Source organism: Podarcis liolepis (genome assembly GCF_965112155.1).
Source record: "Podarcis liolepis genome assembly, chromosome: 13".
NCBI classification, from domain to species: domain Eukaryota; kingdom Metazoa; phylum Chordata; class Lepidosauria; order Squamata; family Lacertidae; genus Podarcis; species Podarcis liolepis.
The window spans coordinates 33,210,603-33,234,733 of NC_139573.1; the positions used below are offsets into that span (position 1 = coordinate 33,210,603).

A 24,131-nucleotide genomic window follows, 5' to 3' on the forward strand; every position below is an offset into this window, starting at 1 on the left:
TTGTAACACTGACCTTGTTTTCACAATGCTCTGTGCAGAAGGAATCAGGTGCTTATCGTTACCCCAGCCAATTGTGGCTGTAGTATTTTTAAAGGCACATTTTTTAAAAACAACAACAACTTATTTTAGCACTGACTACATGTATAGCCTTGCTTATAAATCCCAATTTAAGAAAACAAGTCTGATATCAAGTCCACATATAAGAAGAGGATTCAGAATGATGCCATGTGCCCACTCTCTCTGTGTATGTGTCAGGGAAGAGGTTAGCCTTGCCGACAGCTCCACTTTGGTAAGGACTGATGATCATTCCAGCTGAAACTGACCAAGCAACAATCAGGAGAAACTCCCTGCATGTTTCTTGTAGGTAGAACATTCAGAGATAGCGAGAACAGGGGAGTTCTATTTAAGCCATTATAAGAATGCAGCACTGTGTGTTTGCAAAATGCAAGGTTCCCAAAACAACAGGGTTTCTTTGTTTGGAACAGGGCTGGATTCCATGCAGCTACTGCACTGTTGGGTAAATGGATAGAGAGGCCCTCAGTTTAAAACCAGCTAACTCTAGGCTTATTCTGAAAGCCCAGAGATCAGTTCTATCTTCCTCTACTCAAGAAATAGCTGCATGCCTCTGAACATGTGCAGAAGGCTTTCAGCCAGCTTCAACCCATCTGGCATTAGGGAGCACAGCCTTCTAGAACAGAACTGCTGGTTCCAGAAAGCCTTGAGGAACAGTAAATGGGCTGTTTTTCTTTTTAAGAATGAAAACACTCCTTTCAAATCTATTAATTTACTGAACAACAAGTAACAGGCCATTGCAGGCCAGTTTATGAAGACAAACAGCAGCCGGTCTGATGCGGAAAACAGGAGAGATATACAGCAGTTTCCCGAATGCTCCAACTGCATCTTTGAGCAGCTTGTTGCAAGTTCTCAAGAACAAACCTCTGCCCATAATGCATGTGGAAAGGACTGCAACAGAGGCATGAAACGGAAGAGGCCTCTAAAGGCTGGCAGGGCTCAATTCAACAGTGAACTCCTTGCCTGTCAATATCGAATTCTGCTCCCTGCAGATCTTCTTTTTGGTGTTATTTGTACCACTGAGTCCGTGGAGCTGGTGGCTGTTGGGGAATATCCATTTCCTCATATTCTTGCGAGGGATCCAGCGTTGGTCCTGGAATCATAACAGTCTGTAAAGTTGGGGGGGGGGGAGAGAGAGAAGGGAGGAAGGACACAAAGGAGCCCATCAATTTTCAAAGGAAGCCACTCTCCAATAATTACTATACTAGCTAAGTGTCCATCAAATTTGATTGGGGGCAGGGAGAGTTCAGGTTTTTCCCCAGCCTCCTTCTACACATCATGGAGGAAGTTGCCTTAAGGCCAAGCTTGGTTTTCCTCGTCTGGTCCTGCTCCACCAGAAGTGGCTTTCAGACACTGAAAGGGAGATAAGAGATGCTTCCCCCTGCCAATCCCAAAGCTGCATTCAGGATGAGCGTGAGAAAAGCAGCAATGTTTAAATCAGCCTCCTCTCCAGGTATGTGCGTGAGAGAGAAATAAATGGGGAGTGCTGATCTACACTGATTGATTCCACATTGCAGACGCTGATTTCAATGGGGAAGGGACTTTGTTTCTCTCCACAGAGTCCCTGCCAGTGATCCCCAGGTCACCCAGTGGCAGGAGCAGGAAGCTGGTCCCCTTCCTTCCCCCCCACCACCATCCATGTTTATTTCATAAAATTTATATACCGCCTGATTGTAAGGAAAAACAAAACTTCGAAGTGCCCCTATATGCAGCACTTTGTTTTATCCCTTAGAACTGAGCAGCAGAAGAGGCACCTAATGACTAGGGCCTAAACTTGCACAAGGTAAATGGAATGAAAGACAGGTTTTGCACCCCTCTCAGCCATGTCCCAAAATGATGCTCAGGACTGTGCAAGCCTCTGTTTGTGTAGGCTCACCCAGTCATCTACACATCTTCCCTGACTTTTCCTTCTTTGCATGATGCTACATTGAGATGGGGAATCTGGTCTTTTAAGAACATGGCAGAGAGACTATGGGGAGCTTGCTTCTCTAGGTATTGCAGAGTTGCTTACACTTGCCTTCTTTTCCCACGCCTAACCACGATTATTTCAATGGGGAAGCCATGGTTGAAATATACCCAAAGGCTTCCAGAGACAGGATGTAAAACCAAGTCTCACACAGCCAACTTCCTCTGTACACTGTGTGTCTCACTCCAATGTATATTCTCAGTACCTCTGCACGCTCTTAGCTAAGAAAAGGGAGGGCACCTCTCTACAACTAAATTGAGGTTAATTTTACACTTGTGGATTTCAGCGCCTGCAAGGTGCCTCAAATGGGGTGAGCGCCGTTGATGGTCTTGTATTTAGGCATTAAAAAGGCCCTGTTTCAAATCTCTGTGTAGCCATAAAGCTCAGCAGGAGGTTTTGGGGAGGCCACTGGCTCATTCAGCCAGAGATAAAAAGCAAAAGTATCTTGCACATAAGGTAACGTGAAGAACGCCAACAACACTGGATGGCTCCCATCACATTTGCATCCATATCCTGGAGATGCCTTTATAAATAGCATGAAGGGATTAGCAAAATGCTGGGCTTCCTGCTAGTAACACAGTACCTTAATAATCGGGTCCCTTGGAGGAGCCCAAGCTGGAACAATCTTGCCGTGTAATCTCCACGGACTGTAGGGATTGGCCAAATGCCTCTCAAACACAACGTATTCCAGGACGTCCTTTGGTACCTGCTCTCCGCCGTGCATCAGCCTCCCAAACCGGTCATAGATAGCTAGACTCTGGAAGAAGCAAGGTTTCATCAGGAAGCAGTGGCAGACAGAACATCTTTCATTGCATCCAGGGCAAGGGAGATTGGATATACGCACCTGCCGAGTGTGCATTCGAACCGTCACTTGTCCATACAGGTTGGTTTTGCTCACCATATCGGGACATCGCACCTGAACCACCCTAGGAGGCTCCAGAGACTCCAGAAAACTCCACCGGATAGTCTTGTATCTGTTTCCTCGGACCATTTCCTAGCAATTCAACATTTTGCGTTTTTAGTATCAAGGGCGAGCATAGGGTTTCTAGCCTCTCAAACTACGTGATCCAAGTCAACCCCACTTTCAGCAGGCGATGAGCTACAGTCTGGGGCTTCTGAAAGAAACTGGTGTACAGCCCAGTGGAAGGGATCGGCTCCTATGGGGAGGTCCCAAGTGGGGCTTATTGGACACCAAGTTTAACAGGTGCCAAATGCAAACCCTGCTTGCCAAGGATCAACAGGGAGCACATTGTAAGGCTCCCGATTGCTCCTTTTCAGCCATGTCTTCACATGTGCCTATATGAAGTCGGTTGTAAGGCAGGTGGACATGGCTTGGAGGAAACAGCCTCTTGGGCTAAATTAGGACCACGGGCTGGAGTTCCTTCTGCAGTGCTATTGTTTTATTTACAGGGTGTGTTATTTTGTTCTTTTACGTGCAAGATCTATGAGCACAGATGCTTCAAAAGCATTTTAAACAAATGCAATAAAATCATAAAAGAGGCACTAACATATCAACATTTCTTCCTAACATTTTTAGGGACTTTTAACCCTTTAGCCAGACATTTGTTGATCTTCTCAGATATTTACCGGGTAACAGCGTTCAGTCACTAAGGAGTGAAGCTTCTCTTTGTTAAAGCTGTAATGGATTAAAAAAAAAAAAGCATTACCAAAATGCTTATGCAGACCAACTTAATCGAGATACTGTTCTTCCTAAAAATGTTTGGTGTTCTACTGTCAGCAACAAAAATAATCCTGAAGCACATTTGTGCATAACCAGGGGTAAATTCTAAACTCTTGAGAACCTCCCAAAACAGTGGCACTCCATACACAGTATCCCATTATTTGGTCACAACTAGTTAAGATGGGACAACTATTTTCCGTTAACCAGACTGTGTTTGCATGAACTACATTAGTCAATGTGGGGCTTCTCCATTGGGATTTAACAGGTTACAGCAAGGGTGAGCAGAAAGCAGATAAGAAAATCACCATGAATTGCAGACGCATGAGTGCCTGGTAATTTTAGTATTAAAAAATCTGGTGTGTGGCAAGCTTCTGAGGTTCACTGGACTCTCAATTTTGCTCAATTAAAAGCTTGGAGAAAACTCCTATACCAACCTACATTATTCAATAAACAATATTTAACCTATTTTATATCAACAGTCCTCTGGATCCGAAAAAGGCTGTGAGATATTGTGAAATTGTTGCAAGTCAGGAGTAGAAGGCAGAACCAAGAACCCACAGATATATCCTAAAGCATCTTACTTTGTCAAGTTATTGTGAGCTTCAATAAAGATGTTCTGGGCTTTTTCTGGAAAGGTTTTTGTGCTGAAGTCAGGATCAAAATCTTTGATCTTTCGGATCCTGCCAAGGAAACGACAAGAGAAGTCTGATGGGGAGAAAGCAGCCATAGTTCAAGGAAAACAGTCCTCATAAAGGTTAGCACTGTGCCTTTTCGTGTCTATAGAAACTATGCATACACCACAGAAGTGAGATTAAATCCCAATATAGCTTCCACATCTAACACACTTTGCCCTCAAGCAACTGTGGAAGGTTGAGAGGTGTTCAGAGAAGCCCCTCTCATGACTTGCCATGATAGTCTATATCCCCCCCTTAAATTATGCATTTTCAGCAATGTTCTAGAATGGTGGACTGATGCTGCTGGAAAGAACAATCCAAATCAAAGGCATGCTACTACCCTAAGGGAGAACCGCCTTTGCAAATTTTATAAATTGGCGCATTACAAATCGTGGCAAAACACAGAAAAGAGATGCAGAGGGGCTCCTGCACATGAAGCTGATATAGATTCACAGCCAATTCTGTATAAACAAATGGAAAATGAACCTACCCTGATCCTGCGCTCATCACCTGAGGCCCTTCTTCAGATGCCTCCCCCATGAGAGGTCTGGAGAGAACGGGCCTTTTCTGCAGTGGCTCCCCGTTTGTGGAATGCTCTCTCTAGGGAGGTTCGACTGGCGCCTACATTACACAGCTTTAGGCACTGGGCAAAAACGTTGCTCTTCAACCAGGTCTTGGGCTGATTAACATCTTATATTTATGAGGGGGAGGGGGGGGTTGTTAGTTTGTGGTTTTTCTTCGTTTTTATTTTGTGTTTTATTTTGTATTTTTATGTTGTGAACCGCCCTGAGATCTACCGATGAAGGGCAGTATATAAATTTTAATTTTAATAATAATAATAATAATTCCATTTGGTTTTATACATGCTTGTTCAACTCTTTATTCGCTGTTCACCACCTTGTGATAAATTTCTGAAGAGGTGGTATATGAATTTATCAAATAATACAGGTCACTTTGCATCGATTGTAGTACACAGGTGTTTCACGGAATTTCTTGTCACAAGACGTAGTGGTTGCCACTATCTTAAAATACTCTTTAAAGGGTTAGATCAATTTGAGGAGGAAAAGACTGGGGAAAAATCTAACCACTGCAACTACGAATTGAGCCTCCATGTTAAGAGGCAATATATCGCAGATTTCCAGGAACCAAGGAAAAACTACAAAGGACAGCCCTCTCTATCATACCGTGTTTGTTAACTCACTCAGGCTGCCCGAGTGACCAGCACTGGAGGAGATGAGACTTTCCATCTACTCTGCTAATACTTAGATTCTTTAGTGGATGTTTGTATGCTCACATACCTTAATCATACATTCTGAAGGTTATTTAGGTGTCTGTGCATTCCTAAGAGCCAAAATATGCAGCCCATCATACTTCCTAAGACTGCACCGCCGTAGGAGGGGGCCGCAGCTCATTGGCAGAACATCTGCTTTGCATGCAGAAGGTATCAGGTCCAGTTCCTGGCATCTCTATGCAGAGCTGGAAATGTCCATCTGACACTTTGGAGAGTCACTGCCAATCAGTGTGGGCAACACTTAGGTAGATGAACCAAAGTTCCGTCTCAATGATAACGTAGCTTCCTACGTTACTGCTGCCCCTTGTAAAAAGAAAAACCCTTCCCTACAGGCAGCCCGGACACTAAAGGGAAGTGTTTGAACCTAGCCTTCACACCAGCATTTTCTAAGAAGGCTTAACATTCATAATATGAGATCACTACCACTGCATTCTCAAGTACTACTGTCTCATGAGGGCTACACAACGTGCTTTTTTGGGAGGGGGAATGTACATAAAGTTATTGTTTTGAGCCTTTAGGGTTGGAGTACATTTAAGACACACAAATAAGAAAAAAAAATAAGGGTTGCTTTATGGAGATCTGTGACATAAACCACAGGTACTGCAAGAAAAAGGAATACAGAGTCATAGAATGGTGGCCAGAGGTCTTAGACTGACTGGCTGCCAGAGTGAGAGAGAGAGAGAGAGAGAGAGAGAGAGAGAGAGAGAGAGAGAGAGAGAGAAAGAGAATGGACATACGCTAGCTGTGAAACTGCAGTCTGCTTGACCTGCTCTGTCCTTTGCTTCAGCCCTTCCTTTGACAAAGATGACACACGGGCATCTCCTTCTGGAGGAATATAAGGATCAAAGATCCCAGCTGTGTAACCAAACAGAAAACAATCAAATATAGCAACAGGTTATTTTAAAAAACAAACAAACCACCAGCTAACCCCCTGACAAAATGTAAGATTATCTCTTGGGAGAGGCGATTAAGGTACACATTATTGCTAATTATTCTACTGAAATATTGTTGTTCAACCACACGTGCACAATGTTTGACATAGCAATCATAAAATGTTTCCCACGCATGCACAGGTATACCCCCCCCCAATGCTATGGGGTGCTTTAAAAAAAAGAAAAGAAATTGATTGTTTAAAAAACGTTAAATAAATTAAACAAACACATAATGCTGCTAGACAAAAGCATGTCTCTAGGCAGCCTACCAGCTCCCACTCAAGGAAAAGTCACACCCTGGACCCTAAAGCTACAATGAAAGCACCTTGCTCATTTTTAAAAGCCGCATACCCACTTTGTGAATGGCTCCTCTACACTAAGGAAGACTCAGACAGCATTGAAGGAACATGTGAAAAGAATGAGTGAGATATTTGTTTTGCTTTTGGGCTCAAGATTTCAAAAAGTCCGGAACACAGGTTGAGCGTTATTTTACCACCTTCCCCATAATGAATAATCACAACCACCTACCTGTGCAGGCAATATTCATGGGGCGTATCAACCGCTCATGAGGTACCACCAACCCTGCAGCCCTGGCATGCTTCATCTGCTCTTCCGGAGTTGTGTACTTTGCATTGACAGCAGGGGGGATGAAATGCCGCCTCTTTGTTCTCACTGGGACCACAAGAGAGGATGGAGCCAAGCGGGCAGCATTCAGTAAACATTCCATACCCTGTTGAACAGAAGAACAAGCAAGTCAAATCAACAACATTGAACCGCACTGCAGATAACCCACCGTTTATCTGCTTCCCAAATCAAGTTGATTTCATCCCAGATATGTACACGTTGGCCGGTAGCTCTCCTATTAGATAAGCATTCGGCACATATCAGCATGTACATGAATGCACAGAAGGAGGAAGCAGCATGCCCAAGAGATGCGTGACCAGGACGGTGAGGGGTCTGGAAACGATGCTGTATGGGGAAAGATTGAAAGGGCAGGGCACGTTTAGCCTGGAATAGATTAAAGGGAAGACAACATAGTGGTCCTCAAACAGCCAAAGGATTATCAGGTAGAAAGTGGGCAGATTAGAATAATGGGTTGAAGTTGAATGGAAGCAAGTTTTAGCTAGATATCAGAAGACTCCTAATGGTGAAGAGTTGTTGAACAGTGAAACAGACTGCCTCAGGGCTTCTTTTCACTGGAAGCATTTAAACCAAGACTGGACAGGAATGGGCCATAGTTCAGTGGTAGAACATCTGCTCTACAAACACAAGGTCCCTGGTTGAATTTCTGGCATTTCCAGGAAAGGTTGGGAACATCCCCTGTCTGAAACCCTGTAGAGCCACCGCCAATAAGTATAGTGGTACCTCGGGTTAAGTACTTAATTCCTTCCGGAGGTCCGTTCTTAACCTGAAACTGTTCTTAACCTGGAGCACCACTTTAGCTAATGGGGCCTCCTGCTGCTGCCGCGCCGTCAGAGCACAATTTCCGTTCTCATCCTGAAGCAAAGTTCTTAACCCAAGGTAGTATTTCTGGGTCTGTAACCTGAAGCGTATGTAACCTGAAGCGTATGTAACCCGAGGTACCACTGTATAGATAATACTGGGCTCATGTACATGACCCCAGTCAAGCTTGCAAAAATCTATCATCTGCCCGATAATAAATGTTGGAAATGTAAAGAAACTGAAGGTACATTCTTTCACCTTTGGTGGACGTGCCCAAGGATTAAGGCTTTCTGGGAGATGATCTATAATGAATTGAAAAAGGTATTTAAATATACCTTCTTGAAGAAACCAGAGGCCTTTCTCCTGGGCATAGTCGGCCAATTGGTGCTAAAGAAGGATAGAACTTTCTTTATGTATGCCACAACAGCAGCAAGAATACTTATTGCAAAGTATTGGAAGACACAAGACCTACCCACTCTGGAAGAATGGCAGATGAAGGTGATGGACTACATGGAATTGGCAGAAATGACTGGCAGAATCCGAGACCAGGGAGAAGAGTTGGTGAAAGAAGATTGGAAGGAATTTAAAGATTATCTACAGAAATATTGTAAAATTAATGAATGTTAGAATGGTGTTAGAATGAAGTTAAGTGGTTTAAGCAGTAATGCTATAAAGGTGTATGTAAAAATGGATTGATAACAGGTGAAAATTTAAAGTTCTACTATATGAAGTTAAAGGATTAGGAGAAAATAAAGAGGGAAAGAAATTGCTGAACTAACTAATTGAATTGGAATACAAAAAAGGGAGGTATGAGGAGGTCAGGGAAACAAGGATATGAATGTAAGGCATGGAAAGATTGATTCATTTTTTTCTTTTTTCTTTTCCTTTGTAAGTGTTTTTATTTTTTTATTTTGTATTTTATATTTTTCTTGTATTTTTATTTTTGTTTTTTATTTTTGTATTTCTTGTTTTTATGTAATTCTTTTCTCTGAAATTTTAATAAATATCATTTAATATTTTTTTAAAAAAAGATAATACTGGGCTATACAGATCAATGGTCTGAATCAGTATAATGCAATTTTCTATGTTCTAAGGTGCTGTATATGTCCTGCATTGAGCAGAAGGTTGAACTAGATAATCTCCAAGGTACATTCCAATTGTATTTCTCTTCTTACCCCCCCCCCAAAAAAAAAACAGGTAGTCTGCCTTCTGGGACTGCACATTCCATATTCCCAGAATGTTTATACTTCTGTCTCAGCAATGTTTTTGCTGGCTTGATCATGTACATAGAATGGAAGATGGATCCCCAAGGATGTGCTTTACAAAGAGCTAGCCCCAGGCCTGTTGGCAGACCAACTCTGTTATAAAGATGTCTGCAAATGTAGCATGAAGGCTGGCAACATTAACCCTACTGTGTGGGAATCCCTTCCAGATGACCATGGTGCCTGCAGACAGGCGGTCAGGTTGTGCATCCATAGCAATAGCCAGAGAAGAAATTACCACTGGGCGGAGTGCAGCAAAACTGGATGCCTTCATCTGCCCCAGCTGCAATAAAACATGTCTCTGTCACATCGTTCTCTACAGCCACAGCAGACGCTGTAACTCTCCAATGGTTTGATTTTACCCCTGATGGCATACTTTTCCATTGCCTCTTGAGACAGAAGGATGTCAACAACATATGTCTGCCTGCCTTCACAAGATCTTCTCCTGCAAAAACACTTCACTTTCCAAAACAGTTTAAAGAGGAAAGTACAAACCTACACAACTTCCCACAAAAAGTAGTAGTCGGCATATCACTGAATAAATTATCAATAAATAATTTTTAAAAGAAAAAGAAAAAAGGAAGCAGTCTGCAGAGACTAAAAGCAGAATCAGAAGCAAGCACACAAGTCGTCCCCCCCCCCCCGTTTCCTGAAATGGTGTCTGTGAGGGATGCAAATAACCCCCCCCCTAAAAAAACCTCGGAGACATGCACACATTCAAACATAAACAAGTTTGCCTTCCCCACAGGATACAGCACACATATGCAGTAATGCACACCTAAGTAAAAGAACAAAAGCAAAATAGGGGGTGCCTTTTGATGCACTCTCTAACGTTCTTTATTTAACTTTTTTTGCAGTTTATTTATCTTCTTTATTTCCTCTCCGTTTTACGTTGTGGGGGTTTAGGGAGGAGAGATCTCTTGCTTCTTATATGTTGGCAAGCCGTAACTACTCGTACGGCTAGGCAAGGCGAGGCACATGCATGCACGAGGAGATACTGAGGCTGACACACTCCCCCCCCCCACTCCGTCCATTCCCATCGACCCGCCTCCCCCGTGAAAATACAGTACCTGCCACCCCACGCGCAAAGGAAGCCTCGCCATCCTCCCCGGCACGGAGGCAGCCATCTTGAGACGCGCCCGTTGCATGCCGGGAGGAGGGCGGGGAGGAGGAGAACGAGGGAGCGAAGGGCGGAGGAAGTGGAACGCGGGGAAGTTCCAGCGACGACGTCACGGTCTCGCTCCGCTCCGCCAAAGGCTCTGGTATTCTTTCTTCTATTCGGCGTCAGTCGTCCAAAGGAAGATATTTCGCACGCGGGCGCATGATGAAAGTCCCAGAGACAGGAGACCAGGCGTCGTCATAGCTCAGGGAGGACAACGAATGAAAAACCAATCGTCAGGCAGGGCTAGATCCGGACTTATTTGGGGTTGCCATGCGTCCGGAATTTCCCGGTCATAGAGGGACACCCCGTTCGGCAGCAGTGTCCGCGGGGGGGTGGGGTTTGGTGTCCGGGAGAATCCGGATGTGTGGCCGTCCTTGTCTGCAGTGCCGTTTTTCCATAAAAATAGTGCAAAACCGGCATTTTGAAGGGGGAAACAACTTGGGGAGGGGGGGGGGGGAAAGCTCAACAACTTTGGCAAAAAAAAGTCAACAACTTTGCCAAAGAAAGCAACTTTTCTGTCCGGATATGTTTGAAATATGGCAACCCATACCAGCCCCACCTACCTGGGAGTAAGCCCCAGTTAAGTAAGTCTGGTTTACTCGCATAGACAAGGCTGTTAAGTCACATTTAGAGAAGTCCCATTGCAATCAGCAGGACTGAACGGGATTATTTAAATTGCATCAGTGTAAAACAATGTGACTTAAATATCAGCATAGCTCCGTTGATTTCAGTGGGACTAAATACAGCTGCAAATAAATCGTTTCAAGTGTGTTGTAAAGTGCATTATACAAATGTGACACTAGATGGCGATGGTGAGCTACGGCAAATTCAATGTGTTTTTCAATATATATTTTTTAAAAAGCATTTTCAAAACTTTTTTATGTGTGTTTAGATTCCACCTAAGTGTGGCTAGGTCGGGGCTCAACCCAGAAATGTGGATCTTTACCGAACAGGGAAAAGCAAACAAGCACATCTGTTGACCTTGGGAACCTATTTCCTCCGTGCTTCATTTAGGGGGCGCAAGAAAGTAACTGTGTGGGGATGTGAAGTCTCAAAGCATCTGCTTCATTACATGCGAAGATTAGAAGTAAAGAATATGAGGGGATGTGAGCAGCAGTAGGCCGCCTTCCTGTGTAAGCGCTCATAATGGGGAAGCCTATGGTGTTCAAAGAGCAGTTTATAAAATTGACAGAAGGGGGAGTATTATCAGGCAAAGCAACACTTCACACTATTCCCTTGATCTGAATTTTGATCTTGAAACTATGGTAAAAACAGGACAGTGTACATTATGCAATTTAAGAATTTAGCGCCATGAACCTCTCAGTTATCATTTGAAAAGAAGTCTATCTTCTAAGGCTGAATTGACTTGAAAAGTGTGCGTCCTCTCTGCCTGTTTCAATACTAGAAACTGGGGGAGGACAGGTTTCAGTGTCCTCTGTAGTTCATTGTTGTCCCCCACCCCAGGATTGGCAGAAATAAACTGCAAAACAATACAAGTAATGCAAATTCATTTCATTTGTGTAAGTACATAGGTTAGTGTTGCAGGGAACACTGGCAAAATCCGCATTGCCTTGATACAGATTCCTTTTCCTGGCCCAGTGTATTCGCTGTCCTTTCACTTTCTTCAGTTACGGTAATTTCATTAGAAAAGGAAAACCACTAGACCAACACATAGCTTGCACCACACGTTTCTTAGGATGTCTGTGGATTTCTTCATTATGTAAATAGGGGAAGTGGAAGTGACACGGCTGCCTGCCCCTAGGTCCTGTCTTGAGTTTGCCCTCTGGCAAATCTAGTTGCCAACCCCTGAGCATTATTTTAATATTTTAAAACTATATTTATGTAGTTACCTGCCCAGCACTTCTAGGATGGGCCAGGATATAGGTTTGGACATCGATCCAAATCTTATATGATCTATGGATTCTTTGAATGGTCTTGACCAAAGCTCTCGGTTTCTGTATCTGCAAAATGGGAACAGTATTCGCCTAGCTCAGGGCTTTCCAAAGTGTGTTTCGTGACATGTTAGTGTGTCAGCTGCATCGTGTAGGTCTGTTGCGCTAATACTCCCTGCGCTTCTTCCTGGGCTGGAAAGGGTTAGTTTAGCCTCCGGTTTGCTAGTAAAACTGAGTTACTATATCGCAAAATGATGCATGTCCAAAAAAGTGTGTCACCAACATGAAAAGTTTGGAAAGCTGTGACCTAGCTGATTCATCTTTAAACTGTGCTATGGGGAAAACTGACATTTCTCAATGAAATGTCACAGAAATGCTGCTGATTTTCCCAATGCACAGTCACAGAGTGGTGCTGGGTGTGTCTTAGGGCACATTCTGTTCTAATGTTGGGTAACCATGAGACCCAAGAGACAAGGGTGTGTGCACCCTAATATACTCCCCAGTCTCTTCTGAAATGCACGGGGTTCCCCAGCCATCAAATCAAGGTAGGAAGACATAATACATTGGCAGAGCACACACACCTGGTTTTCAAAAATCCCAAGTCCATTCCTTAAAACTAGCACCTCTAGTTAGAACTGGGCAAGATTCCTGTTTGAAACCCCAGAAAGCTACTGCCCACCAGCATATAAGACAATACTGAGTTGGCGGGACCAATAAGGTAGTTTCCTATAAAATGATTTCCTGAAAGTACATAACTTTGAAAACCACAGTCTTGCTTCATACACTTGTGAAGTCCTTAAGCATGCTTGCTTGAAAATAAATCCTACTGAAATCAATTGGACTTCCCAGTCATTAGGATTAGGGGTTAGGGATGGGGGAGAAATCCGATTCCGTTTGCATTTAAAGGCAAGCTTTCTGAATCTGCACTTTTTCAAAATACAAGCTTGCTTCAAAATTTGACCACCTCCGAATTTTGCAGTGCAATTCTCCAGCCAAGTGACACATGTAAAATGTGCATACCAGAGCAAGGTGTGCATGTAAATGAGTGATAATACAAAATGCATTCTACTTGCGGGTGGGGGAATAATGTGTGTGTTAGGCAAAACTGTGCATGTTGCACTAACAGGCTTGTGAAATTTGATGAAGATGCTTCCCCCCCCAAAAAAATAATAATCACAAACTGATGTGGAAATGTGTGGGACTGAATTTAAGACTGGGGGAAAAAATAGAAACAGAGAGAAACCAAATTTTGCCTATCCCTGTTAGGAGGAAAAGGAGGATGTTGATATGACCAGCTCTGGATGAATGGTAGGTGTAGGCTCGATTTTACACTTGAATGTTGTTGCTGTTAATAAAGGGCTTTGGACGCCCACAGGTCTTGCCACAATTGGGTTCCAAAGTCCACATTCTCCTGTCATCACATCCTCAGCCATCACGCCCCAGCCCCTCCCCTTTATTGATTAAGTGAGGAATGACAAGGCACGTGAACAGAGAGCTCCTCACATTTCACATGCCTCTCCTCCCAGCTTTTAATAAAACCATTGAGTGTTCCCTGCTCAGCCTGGCCTCCTCCTGAATTGAAGTTTTTGTGTTCGAGGTTTGCTGGCAGCTTTCTGGAGTCGGGGGTATAGCGCGCGAAGAGCGATAGCAGCGCAAACCCGGGATCCTGGGACGTGCAGAACTGATCTTCTGCCTTTGCAAAGCAAGCTTTCTGTTCCAGCAATCTGGCTACGTGTTTGATCCTTGCATGCGGCTCTGCGAGTTACAAGGCTGGCCTTAAACTTGGCAGCGACGTTTTATTTATATACATCCCAAAGGTACCAGACAAATTGCAGTTCATTCATTCATTCCCTCTTATCATGATTAATTCATCTAGCAAGGAAGGACTAGGAGTGAAAAAGAGGCAATAGTAGCCACACCAATAAGGAAGAAAGTGCTCGCTTTCCAAGTGAACATCTCCACCTGCCCTGGGACTTTGGGGCTGAGTCAGCCATGGGTGCATTTTCTGAGGCATGATTGGTGATGTAGTTCATCACTTTTTCAACTGGGGGTGTAATAATAATAATAATGATGATGATGATGTAGAGTTTTTAAGGCTTCTGATGAAGTGCAGAACCTCCGAGTGTCCCTATTTTCCAGGGATATCCCTGATTTAGAGAAGCCGTCCGTTTCTGATTTGATCCCAGAATGTCCTGCTTTCCCTTCTTCTTGTTGTTGTTTAGTCGTTTAGTCGTGTCCGACTCTTTGTGACCCCATGGACCAGAGCACGCCAGGCACTCCTGTCTTCCACTGCCTCCCGCAGTTTGGTCTTCTCCTCTCATGAGGTGGCCAAAGTATTGGAGCCTCAGCTTCAGGATCTGTCCTTCCAGTGAGCACTCAGGGCTGATTTCCTTAAGAATGGATAGGTTTGATCTTCTTGCAGTCCATGGGACTCTCAAGAGTCTCCTCCAGCACCATAATTCAAAAGTGTAAATTCTTCGGCAATCAGTCTTCTTTATGGTCCAGCTCTCACTTCCATACATCACTACTTTTCCTTCGGACGTCCCTATTTTCATTGGAGAAATGTCGGAAGGTGTGGAGTTATCTGACCCCCGAGCCATCTGAAGTCAATCCTTTGTAGGAAGTCTTTTTAATGTTTTATGTTTTATTATGTTTTCCCTGGCGGAGGATAGTCTGACTTCCTTAAGGCCCGGGACCTCTAAACTAGGGTTGTTCATGGACCTTAAGGTCCTCTGCGGGGCATACCAGGAGAGGTGGTCCCGTAGATACGAGGGCCCTAGTTGAAGTAAGGAACTCACTCCTACAAGGGACAGTGATGGCTGCCATCTTGGATGTCTTTAAAAGAGGACTGGGTAGATTCATGGAGAATAAGACTATGCATAGCTACTAGTCCTGAGGACTATGCTCTGCCTTTCATGGTTGGAGGCAGTATCCTGAATACCAATTGCTGGGAATTGCAGGAGGGGAAATTGCTCTTATGCTTGGATCCTGCTTTCTGGGTTTCCCTCACAGGTTGGCCACTGTGAGAACAGGATACCGGCCAAGACAGGCCATCATCCTGCTCTGGTTGGCTCTTCTTACATTCTCAAAGCAATCCAGCAGCTGCTCAGAACCAGAAGCAATTTCCCCCTCAGTTTCATCTGACTCAACAAGGAAGTATGTTGTTTGGAAGCAGAGGTCAGCACAGGGATGGATGGGGGATGTTACACAGGGATTCTTCAGATGCCTCTCCAAGGCCCACTTCTTACTCAGGTGGTAAATCTGTGTCTGGGCTGTGCCACGTCAGACTACAAATGTGAGCTGACATAAAGATAGAATGTGAGCTGACATAATAGCTCCTTCAGTTAACTCCTCCCCCCAATACTGTCATTTTTGTTTAAGCCTCCCACACCTATTGCAATAGTCCAGTGTGGAGGTTACCAAAACATAGGTCACCGTTGCCAAGTCCTCTCTTTCCAGGAAGAGGTACACAACTGCTGTAGGCTTCAAATGATAATGCTGGAGCCAGGAGCACCCTCAAACTATGTGGTTATGCTTTTGTTGCTGCACTCCCCATTCAAGAAGAACTGTTTGGCAACTCTCTTTGCTCTTTCCACGGGCAAGTAAGGACCAGGCTGTTTGGGCAGGCTTGGAACATTTATCAAGGACTGAGAAGGAAGCTCTGTGAAATCATAATTCTAAATTAACTTGCTACAGGCTATTTAAAACATTTAACCTTGTGGTTCCATTATTGTTTTATGCCTTTTAAAATTGGCTATTATCACGGTGAGTATTTGCAGTAGGAAATTGTTCTGCAAAAAGAAAAAAAGCAGCAGCAGCAGCAGCAGCAGCAACAACAACAACATCTTCTCTAGAAGATCGTTTCTTCAGTGTCATTAATATATTAACCAGCAGGCTCGTGTGTGGCTTTCTTTAAAATGGACTGGGATTAACTGGACACTACTAAAGAATACAGTGGTGCCTCAGGTTACATACGCTTCAGGTTACAGACTCCGCTAACCCAGAAATATTACCTCGGGTTAAGAACTTTGCTTCAGGATGAGAACAGAAATTGTGCAGTGGCGGTGCAGCGGCAGCAGGAGGCCCCATTAGCTAAAGTGGTGCTTCAGGTTAAGAACAGTTTCAGGTTAAGAACGGACCTCTGGAACGAATTAAGTACTTAACCCGAGGTACCACTGCATTTTGTGGCAATTCCCTGAACAGTCAACAGGTGGATCTATTATTTAATTTCACTGTGGGTTTGTGGTGCTGAATTAGGTAATTGCCCAGGAATAGCAATCATTAAATTAAATTGATTCTGCTCTTGTATTTACCCTACCCCATTCCCCAGCTAAGAATGTTTGGAAACTAGAACCAAAAATAACTGGGGACTAGAAGATTGCGACTGAGGCAAGGACAGGCGTGGTGTGACTCAAGTGTTATCTGCGTCATGTCCTACAAAAGCATACCATCCCGGGCACCTCTTGTTTAGTGGGTATGCCACCTGGCACCTGCTTTTGCTGACTCCAGCAAAAGAGATCCTGTTTCTTTGGCTCCAAGTTGCCGAGCACCCAGCGGTTTCACACTTTGACTCTCTCAATTGCCGAGGACAGAGCTGGAGACCTTCCAGTAGGTTTTTGTAGCTGTTGGAACAGAACTGCTTTTCTGCTGCTACCGAGGGCAGGGTTGACTTGCCCGCTGGACTTCAAATCCCAGCTGGGGATTTATGGCGTTCACAAGTCTTGCGACAGAGACATTTTTCACAGCTGATGAACAGTGGGGGGTGGGAGGAGGAAGTATGAGAGAAGGCGGCTTGGAGCAGGATTCTACATATGATGCGACTAACTTCAGTACTATCCCCCGCAGATTTGTGGTATTGCTGGGCAGGAACAAAGACAAACTACACTTCTGTGCAAGCATTTTGAAGAGGCAGGCCGAGCTCCAAGTTTTATTTAGGGCACAGGCAACAGAGCATCTCAGCATCACTCATTCATGCAAACGTTCACCTAAAACGAAGGAAGTAAAGCATGCAACTTGGAACCTAGGAGTGCCATATCTGGCTGCCAATTTGGCAAAAACTTGATTTGAGCTTTGCCACTGAATAAACCACAGTTACCATGAGCAAAACATTTTTTGCTGCACACAACAGTATGTATATTTCTGGCCTTCAAGCACAAGAGGGAGTACAGGTTGCTTGAACTGGCCAAGAACTAGGCACTGAAACCAGTGAAATGTGTATTGCCAGATGTGTAAGTTCACCCTGGAGCAAGATGCGGGTGACCTACAATACTACAACTCCCATCTTTCCCTGATCATTGCCAGGCTAGCCAGGGATGATGGGGATTGGAGACTTACAACATCTGGAAGGCCACAGGTTCTCCGCTACGGCAATATGTCAAGCAAAACAAACAATAATATGATGCAAGAGATACAAACAAATCCATTAAACATAAAGTGAAACTTTATAACATGTTAAAAATCAATAAAATGCCTATACAGTGGTACCTCGGGTTAATAACTTAATTCGTTCTGGAGGTCCATTCTTAACCTGAAACTGTTCTTAACCTGAGATACCACTTTAGCTAATGGGGCCTCCTGCTACTGCCATGCCGCCGGAGCATGATTTCTGTTCTCATCCTGAAGCAAAGTTCTTAATCCGAGATACTATTTCTGGGTTAGCGGAGTGTGTAACCTGAAGCGTGTGTAACCTGAAGTGTCTGTAACCCGAGGTACCACTGTATGAGATAAGGAGGAGAAGGAGAAACTAACACTGAAAAAGAGCCCATATTGAAACAAAACTTATCACGCAGCAGATAAATTTAAAGCTTGCTTATATTTTAAAAAAATGTATTTTTACAATACTGTTATGAATTGGCAGGGGCAGACTCCCCATAATTCTTGGATTCAGTAAAAGCTTGAAATAATCAAGTTTTGATTAAACTTTGCCAAACATGGCAAAGCCCCTTGCATTTAGTTATGCTAAAGAGCCGATCCAGCTCTTCAGAGCCATCTGGATGGGCCATTATAGCAGCAACAAAGGTCAGTGTTGGCCCATCAAAGACACCATCAGAGGGCAAGACTGCTGGGCAAGAAGGCATGGGGCCCCTTCTTTGCTGGGTGCTAGTGGGCAGAGGCAAAGACCAAGTTGAGGGTTTCAAGTTTGAATGACAGGCTGGGAGAGGGCCTTGGAGTCTGTTAGCAGCGAGAAGGAAAGGGAGGGGCAGAACTGGGGATAGCAGCCTGGAAGTAAGAGACACAGAAGGTGGCTTTTTGCTGTCCTTAGAATCCAGTGCTGCCCTTAAGAGGTAAGTCAGACCCTTATAGGAAGTGAATGCTCTGCAATCCCTGCATCTAGGTGCAGGTTGTATATATGTGTAAATAAAACCATATCTCATAAAGACACTGCAGTCTCTGTTGTGTCTTCTTGTCCAGAAAAGGGAACACAGGCCTTGCAACCCTTGGAATCTCGTACCACCCATTGAGATTGGGATGGCGTGTATCAATGCATTGCTCTCTTTTCCCCCGTTGTATCTTCACAGTGTTAAGGTTTATTAACTTGCTCTTTAAAAATTAAAAAAATAAAATAAAAGTTGAGGTTCTGAAGATTAGAGTTCTGTGTCAGGTAGCTGCTGTTTGAAACCAACCTTGGCATCTATCGGGAAGTTAAGGACTACCCACCATCTCTCTCTCTTCAACCTGTGTTTCCTCAGTAGTGGCTTGCGAAAGATAGGAAAGATGGAAATATGCAGAGAGGCACAAAGCCAAAAGAACAGTCCTTTGGCAGCGCGGAACAAAGTGTAGGCTTCAGAATCAAAGAAACAAACATGGTTTCTTCAAGTCTCAACAAACACTGGCCGCATGCAGCTCTGAAATTTGGTGCGTCTCTCTTCGTGTGTGTTTTGGAGTGGAGACCTTTTGCCTGGGCATGTTCTGCAGTTCTTACTTTAGGACCTTGTTTCCGTTTGCAGCAAATATACGTTTCCCAGGCTGCTCAATGAGCTGCTCCCCAACTCGAGTGCTCACAAGACTTTTCCTGCTCCCAAACGTATTTCAGCCACACCTTCCTCTGGGGCCTCAGTTTATGCAACTACTGGCAGGATATTGAGCATGGGGAGTTGCACGCACCAAACGACATTTCCTTGGGATGATTCAGTGCACAGCCGTTGCCCAACTCTGGCCTGACCCCGATTACATTCGATTTCTCAGGTTGCATGGCATATGAATTTTGCACCATATGGATGTCATTCCAAGGTGCAAACCTTCAGAAAAACAACAACACTTCCATTGTGGTCTAGGTGATGGGAACGAAGGCAAAGGCTTGCAAAGCTGAAATTAATTAGGAGACAGATCAAAACAAGCTGGTGCGAGGCAGCACCTTGAATTTAGAATCAGGAAGGTTATGTAAACACCAGACATTTGAACCACACAGCTCCCCCCCCCAATCATCATGGGAACTGTAGTTTAACCCACACAGAGCTTCATTTCCTAGCACCCTTAACAAACTACAGTTTCCAGGATTCTTGGGGAGGAGTGATTTGTTTTAAATGTGCTTGTGCTTTCTGAATCTCTCCTCTGCCACCCTCTCCCTCCTCATCTGCAAGATGGTTGAATAATAATGACACACCTTACAGGGTTGTTCGAAGAATTACTACGAGATAATGCACATGAAGTGCTTTGAATACTTGAACGTGCAATAGAATTTATTTATTTCCTTCCAACCTGAATTCTACCCCTGCTGCAGAGCTCCCTCTGCCCTCCCCATCATTTGCAATTATGAATACTATGAGATTTGGAGAATGCAGTAAAGGATGATGTAACCAAGGTATTAAAACACTGACCAAGTTCACCTGTCACACTAAGTTAAACCATAAGCCAAACCGCATCTCTTTAAGCTGATTAATTTTGAAGTACTGTATTCGCCTCACAGTGAATTCAACACATGTCTTCTCACAAGCCATTCCAATTTGATTCAATGGAACAAACTCTCAGGTAACAATGTACAATATAGAATAGCAGCCAGGCAATGCAATCCTATCTATGTTTACTTGGGGAAAAGTGCTTCTGTGTTCAGTGGGCCAAATTCCCATGTGAGTGTGCTTTATGAGTGCTGCCAAATGTCTGAAAGTGACACTTTTAAAGATTCAAAATATGAATTATGAACTGCTGTCAGATTTTGCATTTTGTGCAAAATTTTGGGCGGTATTCAACTTACCTATTGAAATGAATGGACCTACCTTAGCCATGTTTAATGAGTTTACTGTAAATAAAACTTCATTGACTATCACCCTTCATTCCCAGTTCTATTCTGGTCCTGAATTTTATATTTATAAATCTGAAATTTATTTTTCCACCGCTAACATTCCCAATGTGACAGATGCAAGTGACTTGGCAGAACATGGCAGGAACAGCCTCATTCTTAGAGTTTTTGCAGTTCACAACAACTCAGTTTTCTGCAGTGTAATGCAAAGCTCAGGCAGCACGACGGATCCCTTGCTCTTCTCAGGCTACGGTCTTTAAACGGACAGACACTTGAGATCTGAATAAGCCATTTGAAACAAACAAACATCCCTTGATTGAGGCAGAACAAGAAGCCAACCTATTCCAGGAATAGATCCATCTATTCCAAATGTGCTTGCACTGTGCCAAACCAAAGCTTACGCCTTCCAACACAGGAGGCCTATAACTTGCTCACAGACTGCGGCCAGAATATGCACGGAGGCTATTTTTTAATGGAAGGTGAAAATATGCCTCTCTAAGCAAATTTGACCTATGCAGTAACATGCAATTGACTCCCCTCCCCCAAGGTGCTAACAACTCTCTTCAGGAACTTCAACTATCAGCCCTTTTCAGCTCCAGCCCCCCCAAGAATGCAGAACATTTCAACAGAATGTTGTACTATGTATGTATTAACAACACACTCTACAACATTTATCTGATAAAAATAGGCTTATCCTATTCCTTAATAATAAAAATGTTTTTATTATTTATCCCCCGCCCATCTTGACCAGGTTGCCCCCCCCCGCCCCGCGCAGCTTCCAACAAATATAAAACCATAATTAAGCATTTAAAAACTTCGCTATACCTATGCCTTCAGATGTCTTCTAAAGGTTGGCTCGAGGGTGGCACAACTCCATACCCCCCAACATTTCTCCGATGAAAATAGGGACGTCCTACCATACCCTTCAACAGTTCTGCGATGAAAATAGTGACGTCCTAAGGAAAAGCGGGACATTCCGGGATCAAATCAGAAACTGGGACTGCTTCTGTAAATCTGCATCTGCCCCTGGAAAATAGGGACACTTGAGGGGTCTGTAAAGACATTTTTATTTATCCCTTCTCATAGAAATAATACAATGACGTAATTAATCTATTTTACAAAGACAAAACAAAACAGAGAAGTGAGGTTACAGGGAACGACAGAGGGCCTTCTCGGTAGTGGCGCCCACCCTGTGGAACACCCTCCCTTCAGATGTGAAGGAAATAAGCAGCTATCCTATCTTTAAAAGACATCTGAAGGCAGCCCTGTTCAGGGAAGTTTTTAATATTTAATGCTATACTGTTTTTAACACTTGATTGGGAGCCGCCCAGAGTGGCTGGGGAAACTCAGCCAAATGGGCGGGGTATAAATAATAAATTATTATTATTATTACAAAACAAAACAAAACCCTTCCCTTTCTTCTGTATGTAGTGTAAAGTGCATTTCAGGGAACCAAACAAGCAATAGTGGTGAATTTATGGTTACCAGATTTTTTTCAATGAATCCGGGGACACTTTTTTTTTTTTTTTTTTTTTGAAGCTGAGTAGCAACAGGGAGTCGGTAGTGGGGATGGTGAGGCAAAAGACCCAGGGCCCAAGCACACATGCATATTGTATAAAGGTGCAAAGCCCTTCTTTCGCACTCTGTGAAACATAAACCCGCAGAGTTTTTTTAAAAAACTGGGCAACGGCCGGCCACCCACGACTCCTGAGCCTCCCCCAATCAGTCAAAACAAAGGAGGAAGGGGGCAGGAGATCTGTACCACCGGACGTCCCCAGTTCCCCTTTGGCAGTGGCAGCCTCAGCAGCCCGGAGCCAGCCTGGTAGTGCAGCTGGCTCTGGCTGGCTTCAGGAGCTGCTCGCTGCCCGCTGCTGTGGTGCCCGACATTTTTCCTATCTGAAAGTCCCCATATGATGTGTTGTGCACAAGACACATCATATGGGGACTTCCAGCAAGGAAAAATGGTGGGCGCCACAGCAGCGGGCAGCGAGCAGCTTCTGAAGCCAGCCAGAGCTAGCTGCACTACCAGGCTGGCTCCGGGCTGCTGAGGATGCCGCTGCCACGTTTCCCAGGAACAGATTTGCACATCTGGGGACATTCCGGGGATGGAATTTGTCCGGGGACAGATTTGCAAATCTGGGGACCGTCCCCGGGAACTGGGGATGTCTGGTAACCCTAATAATTTCTACTGGACCTGATGTGGTTGCTAGGTCACAGGGGTGTGGCCAAATTGTTCTTGTTTTATGCCCTTTCACCTTTGCAAAGATACTGCAGATACTTAAGCATTGCAGTTTTACAAACAGCACCTTACTAAACTGAAAAGTGCCATACTTTATTTCAGAAGGGGTCCTTACTGTCACATTTGCTTCTCCACTGGGAGAGGAAGTTGTGTGGCCTCCATCTGTTCTGGTTCTCTCCCTATCTTCTTCCTTTGCAAAGAAACAAGCATTTCAGTTTTATCAACGCCTAGTACCGATGTGTCTTACCTTGGTTTAGAAAGGGGCCACTGCTGTCAGTGGATCATTGCTATTCTAGACCATACGCTACTAGATTATTGTTTCCTTTCTGCTGTAAGCCATGGCTAGTCGGCACCCTTAGCCATGGCTAGTCGGCATCTGTCAACATGGAAGCTCTGCTTGTATTTAATAAGGTGTCTCTGCAGCTGTAATGTCAACCTAAAATAGAAACTTTTCATCACCAGTCAGCCACATGATAAATGGAATCATGACTATTCTACCAAAATGGCAAGGAAAAACAACCAACCAGAAGCAACTGGCTCTAGCGTAAACAGATAGTAATCATTGTAACGTTAAGGAAATCCAGTCAAGAGACTAGAATGGTTCCAGGCCCGATTTCACACTGACAAAAATAGAAGCCGATGTTACACTCAGACAAGGAACAAATTAACTATTTTCTTGGGGAACTATTACTGAATAGAAGCCTAAGATGGGCCTCAAAAGTTACAAAACTTCTTCTGAACTGCCTGAGAGGTTCACAATTCCCTTTCAGATTATTCACACCTAGCCCCTGAGGTACTTGGAAGAGATTTATGGTGGGCTCCTGAGTCTACCAAATTAGTAGACCAGTTACAGATCCTCCAAGTACCCCTATTTTCCAGGGACGTGCCTGATTTAGAGAAGCCATCCGGGTTTCTAAATTGTCCCACTATTCCTTAGGATGTCCCTATTCTCATTACAGAAAAGCTGGAGGGTATGGAGCTATCCAACCCCTGAGCAACCTGAAGTTATTCCTCGCTCGCAAGCCAGTGTTTCCCAGTTGTCTGTGTTTATACTACATTTTTTTAGATTTGCCTTGAGACAGTCTTTAAACCTCTTTTGTTGACCACCAGCATTACACTTTCCATTTTAAAGTTTGGAATAGAGTAGTTGCTTTGGAAGATGATCATCAGGCATCCACACAACATGACCAGTCCAACGAAGTTGATGTTGAAGAATCATTGCTTCAACACTGGTGACCTTTGCTTCTTTCAGTACACTGATATTCGTTTGCCTGTTTTCCC

General features: G+C 44.0%; 1 protein-coding gene across 2 annotated transcripts; it reads right to left on the reverse strand.

The window, feature by feature from the left end:
- Positions 1-768: 768 nt before the first annotated feature.
- Positions 769-23,222, reverse strand: MRPL45 (mitochondrial ribosomal protein L45). 2 transcript variants are annotated; one of them, XM_083470200.1, is made up of 8 exons: positions 23,098-23,222; positions 7,145-7,346; positions 6,422-6,539; positions 4,301-4,399; positions 3,626-3,674; positions 2,883-3,032; positions 2,622-2,795; positions 769-1,181 (listed from the first exon to the last, which is right to left on the reverse strand). In XM_083470200.1, the coding sequence occupies exons 2-8, from the start codon at positions 7,341-7,343 to the stop codon at positions 1,080-1,082; spliced, it is 891 nt and encodes a 296-aa protein (XP_083326326.1). In that variant the 5' UTR covers positions 7,344-7,346; positions 23,098-23,222; the 3' UTR covers positions 769-1,079. The 2 variants fall into 2 exon arrangements, with proteins under 2 accessions (XP_083326326.1, XP_083326325.1); XM_083470199.1 differs by lacking the exon at positions 23,098-23,222 and adding an exon at positions 10,392-13,435.
- Between the last annotated feature and the right edge of the window lie 909 nt (positions 23,223-24,131).

Bases quoted from the DNA above. Each gene is read 5' to 3' on its own strand.
- MRPL45 (XM_083470199.1), bottom strand. From the start codon at position 10,469: ATGCAACGGGCGCGTCTCAAGATGGCTGCCTCCGTGCCGGGGAGGATG. The intron at 3,675-4,300 runs GTAAGATGCTTT...AATCCATTACAG, and splicing joins GCTCACAATAACTTGACAAA to CTTTAACAAAGAGAAGCTTC. The intron at 1,182-2,621 runs GTACTGTGTTAC...CCAACTTTACAG, and splicing joins CAAGGGACCCGATTATTAAG to ACTGTTATGATTCCAGGACC.